The following is a 12,469-nucleotide window of genomic DNA, read 5'->3' as shown; positions in this document are numbered from 1 at the left end:
GAATTGGCTTATTGTTTCAAATGTAAATTCCCCCCTTTGGAATTTGGAAGAGAGACTGGTAGTCTCGCCATGCTTCCCTACCTCTTATGACCATACGATACTGACAAATTTAGGCGTTATGTACAAAACAGATCCCTCCTTCCATTCCCAAGAAAAAAATGTTATGAACTCCTGTTATAAGCTATGGTTAGTTAGTAGGCTTGTCATCTATGGATTTTCGTATTGTACCCGTTATTGTAATTCTGTTTACATTGGGAGTCCTGCTACTATCATTAGACCCTTGCAGTCTGTGCAGAATTCAGCAGCTCACATCCAAACTGGGATGTGGCTTCAGGGCCATATAATTCCAGACCTTAAGTTTTTACATTGTCTTCCACTTACATGAGGGATATAATTCAAGGTTCATCTTATGAACTCAGCGAACCAGAGTTAGTTTGACCTTCATAATAGGCTTCATCGTATAGTCTTTGAAACAACTTTAGAACTCCGCCTTACATTTAATCATCGGTCAATCACTGTTCAATTTTTTTTAGGTTTTTTTTCATTTCCCATTACTTGTGCAATTAAACTGTGATCCATATACTTTCACATGTGCTGTATCTATAAATAATAGCTTGAAACGAAAGTGGAAACATTCATTCAAAAGCCTGACCGCATCACTTATCTTTAGCACTAAAATGTGTTGCTGCGCTGATTAAGAAGCCTTCAGCTCTACAGAAAATGCCTTCTGTTCCGAGGAAGCTCAGCCCGACACGGGACCGTGTTTCGGATTTCTTGCTGATACTGGAAATGGAACACCACCGCGCCATGTTTGAACATTGACCACCGCAATATGATACAAGCCCTTGAGAAAGGATCGCAAGAAACCCAAAACACGGTCCCATGTCGGGCTGAGCTTCCTCGGAGCAGAAGGCATTTTCTGTAGAGCTGAAGGCTTCTTAATCAGCGCAGCAACACATTTTAGTGCTAAAGATAAGTGATGCGGTCAGGCTTTTGAATGAATGTTTCCACTTTCGTTTCAAGCTATTATTTATAGATACAGAACATGTGAAAGTATATGGATCACAGTTTAATTGCACAAGTAATGTGAAATGAAAAAAAACCTAAAAAAAATTGAACAGTGATTGACCGATGATTAAATGTAAGGTGGAGTTCTAAAGTTGTTTCAAAGACTATAATGATGAAGCCTATTATGAGGGTCAAACTAACTCTGGTTCGCTGAGTTCATAAGATGAGATTTCTGGGCCTCAAGGTATTCTTTACATAATTAATACATATTTGCCTATTAGTCCAATCATAAAATTGTAGATGACCGTGGTTTAAGTAAATTTCAAGGTTGCCATCCTAGTTCACAAAGCAATAAGCAATCAAGCTCCTTTGCATATTAGTTCCACCAAATGGGTTTTATAAGACATTGTGGGACTGAAACTCTGCTAGTCTCATTTATGGATCACTTGCTTGTTGAGATGGATAGGGGCTTTTCTGTTTCGTTAATTCAACTGGATATAGTGGCAACCTTGCATTCAGTTAATCATGCAATTTTATTATCACAATTGCAAGCAATAGGGTTATCAGTCTTTTCATGGGTTTTCTTCTTTTTATCCAGTAGAAGTCAAGTGGTTTTTAAGAATATTTTTTCTTTTTGGGGTTGTCTGAGGTTCTTCAGGGATCATCACTGTCCCCGATTTTGTTTAACTTTTAGGGGAGTTGTTTCATTCACTGGCAGTGTCTTATTGGATCTGTGCAGATAACACGCAGTTTGGTTTGAGGATGGATCCCTACCACTGCAGTGTTTTAAGGAATGTATGGAAGCTATTCAGGAATGGTTAGGGAAATTTTGATTAGTTTTAAATGTTAAAAAGACAGTAGTGTTAGCAGAGTTACTTACCTGTAAACAGGTGTTCTCCAAGGACATAGAAACATAGAAATGACAGCAGAAGACCAAACGGCCCATCCAGTCTGCCCAGCAAGCTTTGCACTTTTTTTTTCTCATACTTATCTGTTACTCTTGGTTCTTAGTAACCTTTTGGTTTTATTTCCCTTCTACCCCCACCATTAATGTACAGAGCAGTGTTGGAACTGCATCTAAGTGAAATATCTAGCTTAGTTAGGGGTAGTAACCACCGCAAAAAGCTAGCTACACCCATGCTTATTTGTTTACCCAGACTATATAATTCAGTCCTTGTTGGTTGTTGTCTGTATATAGATCCACTTTTCTTCATTCCCCCTGCCGTTGAAGCAGAGAGTTATGCTGGATATGCATTGAAAGTGAAATATCAGACTTTCTCCCCTGCCGTTGAAGCAGAGAGCTATGCTGGATATGCGTAAAGTATCAGTCTTTCTCCCCTGCCTGGATGTTAGTCCTCACACATGGGTGACATCAGATGCAGAAAATATGTCAAAGTTTCTAGAACTTTGACATATTTCTAAATAGTTTCTAGAACTTTGACTAGGCACACAGAGCATACCCAGCATGCCCTACACCACACATCCACACGGAGTCCCTCTCCAGTCCGTAACATAGAATTATAATTAAAATGAAAAATAGCAGAAACCCAACTCCGCAGGGTGACGGGTGGGTTTCGTGAGGACTAATATCCTGCTGTCCTAGGAGAACACCTGTTACAGGTAAACAACTCTGCTTTCTCAGAGGACAAGCAGGATAGTAGTCCTCACACATGGAAAGCAGCCTGAAGCTAGGGATTCATTCAACACAAAAGGGGACCAATAGACACTCAACCAGGTGCCAACAGGCATAACAGTGCTCTTGGTAACAGAGAGGAGAGCTGGGAGGTGAGAGACTGTGAGCTATTGTGAGTGGAATCCTACCTGTATTGCCGGGAGCTAATTAAAAGCTTGCTTCAACGGAGCCCCAGACGCTGTTTCCTGACCCCGCCTCTGACGTCATCAACGGGGACCAAAGGGGCCTTAAAAGCGGCCCTAGTGCAGCGCTTGCCGCCGCCGGCGCGTGCGGCTTTGTTCAAGAATTTGCCATCAGGAGATAACATCATTTTACGGAGTCAGGAAAGATTAAGAACTTCCACTATCATAGCCCTTCTCTTGGTAAGATAAGAGATATTAAATTAGTGCATGTAACAGTGTCTGCTCTGTCCATGTTTCTTTGTAAAGATTGTTTGCTGTAAGAAATGCCCCCTAAAAGAAAAGGGAAGGTTAGAGTAAATCCCTCTACTCCTTCAATCCCTATAGGACAGCGTACAATACCGCAGTATACTGTTAGTTACCCTCATATGGATGTGACAAATGTACCCGTTGTTGAGGCAGAAAAAGGAGCTCCTGCCTCATCTGGGGATATCACCTTAAGTCCTCCAGTCCTGAGAAAAATTACATCGACACCCTCACAAATAATCCCAGAAATGGTTTTGGCAACCAATGAACCTATAAGATCAATAGAGCTGCCAGAGGGTGAAACCAGGGAATCTGTAAGGGAGGCATCAGCGATGAATCAGGAGGATAATGTCAATGCGGCTATATTTTCTTCTTCTGAAATTGATTCAGAGAATTTATTTCCAAAACCAGCTGTTGTGACATTAGACTCCCTATGGAGGCTTGTGGCACAGCTTGGGTCTGATGTGAAAAAATGTTCTCAACAAATAGCAACATGTGTACAGAAGGTGGACAATATTTCCTTAGAATATAATACAAAATGGCAAGAATATAATACTCGAATTCAAGGATTAGAAGATAGTACAAAAAAAGGGCTAGAAGTACAGTCCACGATTATAAAAGAACAACAATCGATAAATAGAAGAATAGAATATTTAGATAACCGCCTAAGGCGACTCAATCTTAGGCTTCTAAATTTCCCCAAAATCATTGGAGAACAGCCCAGAATTACGTTAAAGAGATATTTCTCTGAAATTTTGAAGATTCCATCAGAAAAGATGCCATTGTTTAATAGAGTTTATTTCTTGCCATTGCGAAATGTTAGGGGAACTAATGAGAATCAACATCAATTAGATTTACAAAATCTAACACAATTTTTAGAGTCCTCTACAGTAGAAATAATAGAAAGAGCCACCTTATTGATTTCCTTTGTATATGAACCTGATCTTAGTTATGTTATGTGTTGCTATTTTCAAAATTTAAGGGTTAATTTTCATGGTCAATTTATACAGATTTTCCCAGACCTAGCAAGGTCTACACAGGAGAGGAGGAAAGGCTTCCTGTCATTACGACAGGAAGCCCAATCAATTGGAGCAACATTTTGGTTAAAATTTCCTTGTAAATGTATTCTGAAATTAAATAGTGAAATTTATATATATTTTCTTCCTGAACATTTAAAAACTTTTTTGGATTCTCGTAAATGTGAGCTCCCTACCTCCTCTCCTCAAGTAAGCCCCATATCTCAGGAGTAATTAGTTAGATAGGATAACTTCATGTAAATGCTATTTTCCTGGAAATGTTTTTCTAGTATTGCTCCTCTAGTCTGGATCTCTAATATCTACTCCCAGAATATTGTGGTCTAAGTATAAATGGATGATGTTTTTCTTTCCTTTGGTATATTATAATTTTTCTGTGTGAAAATGTATGTTTCCTATGTTACTGACAAAGTGAATATTACTTTGTAAAAAAAAAAAAAAAACCAGAGAGGAGAGACAGCCTGAACCCAAACAATGGGCCCTAGGTGGGAGAGTTGGGTTATGTACCTCAAACAGGTTCCAAAGGACAGAATAGCCAAACATACTGTCACATTGGCCATCCCTATCCAGATTAGTGAGATGCGAATGTGTGGAAAGAATTCCACTTTGCAGCCTTGCAGATCTCCTCCATGGGAACTGCTTACAAGTGGGGCCACTGATGCTGCCAGGGCTCTGACAGAATAAGCCTTAACATGAGCCCCAAAATGCCATCCCGCCTGGGCATAATAGAAGAAGATGCAATCTGCTAGCCAATTGGATAGTGTGTTTGGCATTGGCAACACCCAACCTATTCCTATCAAAAGAAATAAAAAGTTGGGTCAACTGTCTTTGGGCTTCTATCCACTCCAGGTAGAAGGCTAAGGCTCGCTTGAAGTCCAAACTGTGCAGAGCTCGATCTTGCATGATGAGATCTGGGGAAGTCCCCATACTGATCTGTCTCCAGATGGACAACTCCTGTAGGAGTGGAAACCAGACCTGTCTCGGCCAATAAGGGACTATGAGGATCATAGACTTTGCAAAGCTTCCAGAGAGTCTTTGCTACTAAGGGAAGCAGAGGATATGCTTATAGAAGACCCTTGTCCCAATGACAGGCAAGGGCATCTAAGGGTAGTTTGCATCTAACCTATATAGGGAGCAGAACCAAGGCACCTTCCTGTTGCAAAGTGACATGAATAGATCTATGTCTGGGCTCCCCTAGAGGTGGAATATCCAATTCCCTACCACCTGGTCCAGGGACCACTCATGGGGTCTAAAGGTTTGACTCAGCCTGCCTGCTACCACTTTCTCTGCCCCAGGCAGGTACATGGCCCTGAGCACCATCCAGTGGGACAGGGCCCATAACCAGATCTGGCCCACTTCCTGACACAGGAGGAATGATCCCATTTTGCCCTGCTTGTAAACATACCACATAGCTACCTGGTTGTCTGTCTGGATCAGGAAAACTTTGTTGGATAGCCGATCTCTGAAAGCCCATAGCACGTACCTGAAAGGCCAAAGCTCCAGGAATTTGATTTGACAAGAGTGTTCTTGAACGGCCCAGAGACCCTGGGTACTGAGCCCATCTACATGAGCCCCCAAGCCCAGGGTGGTTGCATCCATGGTTAGGACAATTTGGGTAGGGTGACAATGAGTCCCAGAGAGATGGGCTGACTCGGATACAATCCTGGAGGCTCTGAATGGCCTGATGCCACTGCAACCTCAGGGTCCATTCTGATCTGCACATTGGTAAATGTGCCAAGGGAGTACATGGACGGTTGTGGCCATGTACCCCAATAGCCTCAACATGTGCCAGGCTATTACCTGTTTGCCCTGCTGAATCTCTACCATGATGGTTGTCAAGATGATGGCTCTTTGACGAGCAGGAAGCCTTGGCCTGAACTGTGTCCAATTGAAGTGGGCTGAGATGGGACTTCGACTGGTTGATGACAAAACCTAGTGGCTCCAACATCCAGCAGCCTCTGCCTGAGATGTACTCAGGACCAGCCAATTGTCCATATATGGGAAAACATATACTCTCAGCCTGCAGAGATGTGCTGCTAAGCATTTCGTGAAATCTCATGGGGCTGATACGGCAACACCCGGTACTGGAAGCGCTGTTTTCCCACACAAATCAGAGACAGTTCCTGTGACCGGGAAAGATCTCAATATGAGTGTATGCGTCTTTAGATCAAGGGAGCCTAGCCAGACCCCTTTTTGTAAAAGTGGGATCAAGGTGCCCAGGGCAACCATCTTGAACTTTTCTTAAGTCTAGGATGGGATGGAGTCATCCTATTCTCTTTGGAATCAGAAAGTACTTAGAGTAGATTACCCACCCTCTTTGCCCTGGTGGTATGGACTTGACCGCTCTGGCCATCAAGAGGAAAGAGAGCTCCATTAGCAGTACCTCCTGATGCACTACTGCCCCTCAAAATGGGCTCGAAGGGAAATTTGGTGGGACACCCAATAGATTAAATTGGTACCCTTGACAGATGGAAAGAACCCACTGGTCCTAGGTTATACTGGGCCACTGGTTCGCAAAGAACCACAGCCTGCCCCTGATCGAAGTGTCCAATGTCCCGGGTATGGGCAACAGGCCTAGGCTCCCTATCACCCAGTCAAAACCCTGGCCCTGAGTTAACTGAGGTGCCGGCTGAGGCTTGGGGCCTCTCTGCTGCCTGGGACAGTGCAAGAGCCTGATGATTTTGACAGGAGCGAAGGGGTGGAGGATAGTACTTCCTTTGGTGAAAGAAAGAGTTCCTTTCTCCCTGTCTTGCCGGCCTCTCCGAAGAGGACGGGTTGGGTGTGCTGGCAGAGAGTTGTTGGGAGGGTTCCATGGTGGTCCCAAAGTTGGGCCACAGCTTCCCTCACCCTATCTCCAAAGAGATTCTCCCCAGTATATGGCACGTTGTTAAGTTGTTCCTGTACCTCTGGATGGAGATCCAAGGTCCACAGCCATGCCATTCTGCGGACGCTAATTCCTGCTGCAGAAACTCTCAATGCCATCTCAAAAACATTGTAGGTCACTCAGACCTTATGTTTTCCACACTCCAGGCCCTTATGCACCAATGACGTGAGGGTGTCTCCTAATGCTGAGGCAGCTGCTCAGTCACCTCCTGCACCTGCTTCCAGATGTTCCGCGAGTACTGGCTCATGAAGAGCTGGTATGCAATGATGTGAGCAATGAGCATGGCGCCTTGAAATACCTTCCTTCCAAGAGCATCCATCGCTCTGTGGTCCTTCCCAGAGGGTGCCGAGGTGAGAGACTGAGATTGGCCCTCTTGTGGGCGGATTTGACGCTTATTGAATCCAGGAGCCTTCTGGCTGAGATAGACCCTGTCTGCCTATTTATTAAAGGAAGGCACTATGAGGGGGTGTTCTCATGTCTTCAGCAGCAGCTACTTAAGGATCTTGTGCACCAGGACAGTCATGATCTCCTTAGGAGGCTCCATGAACTGAAGGATTTCAAACATTTTGTGCCTGGCATTCTGCTCCATTAACAACTGAAATGGGATGGCTTCCAGCATTACCCTCACAAACCCTGCAAAGTTCAAATCCTCAGGCAGAGACTTCCTTCACTCTTCTGGTGAAGGGTCTGATGAGAGACCCTTGGAAGAGGACTCCGAAGCATCATCCCCCCCAGGGGTCACATGGGTCCTCATCCTCACTGTAAGCTACATGGGATGGGTCCCTAAGTGCTCAGCCTTCGTCCAGAGGTGCAGGCACTGGTAAAACTGGATAGGGGGCTACAGGCCTCTGGGTCTCTGCCAGCCTCAGTGGACTTCTTGGAGGAACCAGCAATGACCACCATATCGGTAGGGAGAGGCCTTAGGTATTGAGTCAAACCCGTCGCCCCTTTGGGGTCATCTGGGGACATAAGTGGCAACCTCGGACATCATGCGATGCCCCCAGGCAGAGGACATATCTTTCATGTGGATTAGTGATGGACATAGTTCTCAGGCACTGGATGCATCACTGAAAACCACGTGAGGCCATGTTGGATGAAACAAAAGGGACATAAATCAAAAACAATGGCGGCAGAGTGGCAATAGCTGACGGGCACGAATGCACTACAGCCATGGGAAATAGACTGCAAAAGGAAACTTACCTGAATCGCCAAAAATCCTGACTAGAAGCACTATGGGAAGACACCAAGAGGGACCTGGTGAAGGAATAACACTGAAAAAAACCCACAAAAACCATAAGGATAAGTTTTCCACAAGGCCAAAAACAGGCAAAAGAGATCTCTCTCACACCACGAGGCTTACAGCTCCATGGAAAAAGATACTGGAGAGGGAACCCATGTGGACACGTGGTATAGGGCATGCTGGGCATGCTCGGTGTATCTAGTCAAAGTTCTAGAAACTGAAATTTTCTGTATCAGGGCTCCATCAAATGACTATGACTACCATCCTGCTTGTCCTCAGAGAAAGGCATAGGTAGAGGTGATATAAGTATGGAGGACAATGAAATAGTTTTTGGAGATAACTGTTATTCCAATAGTTTCTATGGCACAGTGTTAATAAATTCAGATTTAACTACAAATCAAGATGTGAAGATGGTTGCGAAGTTTTCTTTTGGAAAATGAAAATTATTTCATCAGGTGAATTCATTATCAGAGTCTGCTCTTGTGCAGGGTCTTGGGATCAGTCAACTAGATTATTGTTATACTCTAATCATAGGCTTACTTTAAAAAAAGTTGACTAGAGTGCTGAAACTGATACAGAATGGAATGAGGAGAGTGCTCACAGAGGTGAATCATCATGAGTTTATTACACTCACTTTGAAAAGATTACATTGGTTACCTGTTGCAGAAAGGATACGTTTTAAGGTTCAGACTCTGCTTTATAAAATGGTTTATGTGAAGGGGTAAACTTTGGCAGACTTGGTAGAGGCTTATACTTGTGGAGGTGCTCTCTGCTCAGCCGACCAAAATCTGTTGACAGTTCCAAATTACAGATATTACCATTTTCAGGATACTAGAAATAGGGCGTTTTCTCTGATAGGGTTTGTGGTTTGGAATGCATTGGATGGTGGAACCAAAGAGAAAGGAATATACGGGTTTTTTTTTTTAAAAGGAAACTTAAAACATTTTTAAACAAGTGTATGGAATTTAGTTTTATATTTTTAGATGTAGCTCAATATAAATGCAACAAATAAACTAGTTTTGGCCTTATGGAATGCACAGAAGGCTCATTCAGCAGGGAACAGGCCTCTGCTACCCTGTAACTGACCCTATAGGAGGTGGGGAGGGGGGCGTGACAGCACCAAAAGTGTCTTGTTGGTGTTTATCACTCTTACTGTTGGTAAGGAGGATTACTGTTAATCAGCAATTGGCAAAGTGTTTGATTTTGTACTATGTAATCCATTGGTGTTGAACTGGTTGTGCTGTTTCTTAATAAAGTATAAATAAAAAAAAAACAAACAAAAAAAAAACAAAAGTGTCTGGAGTGATGAAATTCTAAATCCTTCCCGGCAGGGGGAGGGGGGGGGAGGGTGCAGGGGTTATAACTGATTCAGTAAAAACGTGGGAGAGCGGACGAACACCCACTCTCCCGGCGCGCGCACCGGCCACTCGCCAGCGCGCGCGATTCAATATGTAAATTAGGTGGTGCGGTAGAAACGGGCAAAAGGAGGCGCTAGCGTGTCCCTAGCTCCTCCTTTTGACCCGGAGCGGTGGCTGTCAGCGGGTTTGACAGCCGACGCTCAATTTTGCCGGCGTCGATTCTCGAGCCCGCTGACAGCCACGGGCTCGGAAACCGGACGCCGGCAAAATTGAGCGTCCAGTTTTCGGCTCGACAGCTGCCAGCCCAATTTAAATGTTTGGGGTTTTTTTTATACTTTTTACACCCTTCGGGACCTCAGACTTAATATCGCTATGATATTAAGTTGGAGGGTGCACAGAAAAGCAGTTTTTACTGCTTTTCTGTGCACTTTCCCGGTGCCTGGAGAAATTAGCTCCTACCTTTGGGTAGGCGCTAATTTCTGAAAGTAAAATGTGCGGCTTGGCTACACATTTTACTTACTGTATCCCGCGCACATACCTAATAGGGCCATCAACATGCATTTGCATGTTCAGGGCGCTATTAGGTGCCGTGGGTTGGACGCGCGTTTTCCGCCCCTTACTAAGGGGTAAGGGAAATGCGCGTCCAAGGGCAGGTTAACAGTGCACTCTGTCGGAGCGCATTGTACTGTATCGGTCTGAAACAGAGGAAAACAAGAAACTAGCAGTGGTGAGAGTGGGGATAGGGACAAAACGCAAAGGTTTCTCCAAAATTGGGTCAGCTCCTTCATAGGAAAGCAGGGATTGATCCAAAACAAATCTACTATCCAAACATCCCAAAAGCAATATGTTCCAAAGACAATTTAATATACTTCAAGAAAATAAGACACTCATGATTTAACATATTTTCTTTTCCACAGCAATTCAAACCAACACGTCCTGCGATGACAGAGCCTGCACATGGTCCAAATGGTATAATGTCCACACTCCCAGCAGCAGCTCCGACGATGGAGACTTTGAGACGTTTGCTAACATAAGAGCACGCGGATACGAAGTCTGCAGAGCTCCCAGAGCTGTGCTCTGCAGATCAGTGAAGTTCCCTTACATTCCACTGCAGCACATGTACTACAAGGTAGAGTGCAATGTCACTGCTGGACTAACATGCCACAACAAGGACCAATACCCTCAGAAGTGCTTAGATTACAAGATTAAAGTTTTATGCTGCCCATGTGATCACAAAAATAACTTAACCGCTTTAACCGTGCCACCCACAAGAGGTGTTCGAACCTGGCAATCATCAGCTGTAGCCTTTGCTTCTCCCACCAGTGTGTCATCAACTCAGCAAGGTAAGGCTTTCGGCTCATGTTTGCAAATTATATCCCTACAACTTGCCCCCATGGAACCTTCAAAACTGGTCCATCTGTCTGCGGCTCGAGAGAAGGCTGGTCCCACTTTTTAAAACACCTCACCAGCATAGCTCCCTTTCATCTCATGCCATAAATCTTTTAGGAAACAACTGAAGACACATTTATTTAAACTGATGTTTGAGTGTTAGCATTTGATATGTTTATTAATGAGATTGATTCGTCGCTGGTCTGATCATTTACACATTTCTTTGTAAATTTATGGATTTTTTTTTATGTAACTCACCAACGAACAGTGGAATATGTAATAATTTTTTTAAACAATTCATCTCCATGTTTGCATTGCCGTCCCCTTGGAGACTGGTGCACCTCGGGCTTGAAAAGATTGAGAAACATTGCTCTAAGAAGTACCCAGCCAATCCTAGAAAGCAGATTAATTTCTTGTTGCCCACTAGCAAGGATAAGCAGTGGCTCTCCCCAAGTCCACCTGACTAATGATGGTTTATGGACTTTTTTTTCAGAAACTTGTCCAAACCACTTTCAAACACTGTGGTGCTAGATGCCTTGACCTATCCTCCAGCAGCAAATTGCAAGCTTAATTGTGTATTAAAGTGAGAAAAAAAATCTTCCCTCCAATTTGTTTTAAATCTGCTGCAAGTTATTTTCATGAAGTGTCTCCTAGTCCTTGTAGTATCTGAAAGAATAAATATTTATCCATTCTACTCAACTCAGGATTTTATAAACCTGCCATCGCCCCTGTCCAGTCTCTTTTTCCAAGCTGAAGAGCTCTAATCTCTTTAGACTTCACAGGGAAGCTATCCCATCCCATCTCCTCTATCATTTTGCTGCCTTTCTTGGTGCCTTTTCTAGTTCCACTACAGCTGTTTTAATGGGGGGGTGACCAGATCTGAACACAATTCTCAAGAACATAAGATATGCTATGCTGGGTCAGACCAAGGGTCCATCAAGACCAGCATCCTGCTTCCAACAGTGGCCAATCCAAGTCACAAGTACCTGGCAAGTACCCAAACTTAAATAGATCTCAAGCTACTATTGCTTATTAATTAATAGCAGTTTATGGAATTCTCCTCTAGGAACTTATCCAAACCTTTTTTAAACCCAGTTACACTAACTGCCATAACCACTTCCTCTGGCAATAAATTCCAGAGCTTAATTATGTGCTAAATAAAAACATTTTCATCAATTTGTTTTAAATGAGCTACTTGCTAACTTCATGGAATGCCCCCTACTCCTATTATCTGAGAGAGTAAATAACCAATTTACATTAACCTGTTCAAGTCTTTTTATGATTTTGTAGACCTCTATCATATCCCCCCCCCCCCCCCCCCCCCTCAGTCTTCTCTTCTCCAAACTGAACAGCCCTAACCTCTTTAGCCTTTCCTCATAGAGAAGCCATTCCATGCCCCTTATTTTGGTTGCATTTCTCTGCACTTTCTCCAGTGAAA

At 43.6% G+C, this 12,469-nt stretch overlaps 1 protein-coding gene across 1 annotated transcript in view; it reads left to right on the top strand.

Moving 5' to 3' along the window:
• LOC115079340 (mucin-5AC-like) overlaps nt 1–12,469 on the top strand; it is a 43,495-nt gene that overhangs the window by 10,229 nt on the left and 20,797 nt on the right. Inside the window, exon 2 of the mRNA XM_029582828.1 lies at nt 10,560–10,985. Coding sequence (XP_029438688.1) covers nt 10,560–10,985 — 426 coding nt within the window. The remainder of the gene's footprint in view (nt 1–10,559; nt 10,986–12,469) is intronic.

This window comes from Rhinatrema bivittatum, chromosome 17 (assembly GCF_901001135.1).
Source record: "Rhinatrema bivittatum chromosome 17, aRhiBiv1.1, whole genome shotgun sequence".
Lineage (NCBI taxonomy): Eukaryota > Metazoa > Chordata > Amphibia > Gymnophiona > Rhinatrematidae > Rhinatrema > Rhinatrema bivittatum.
This window is presented reverse-complemented; position numbering and strand designations above follow the sequence as displayed.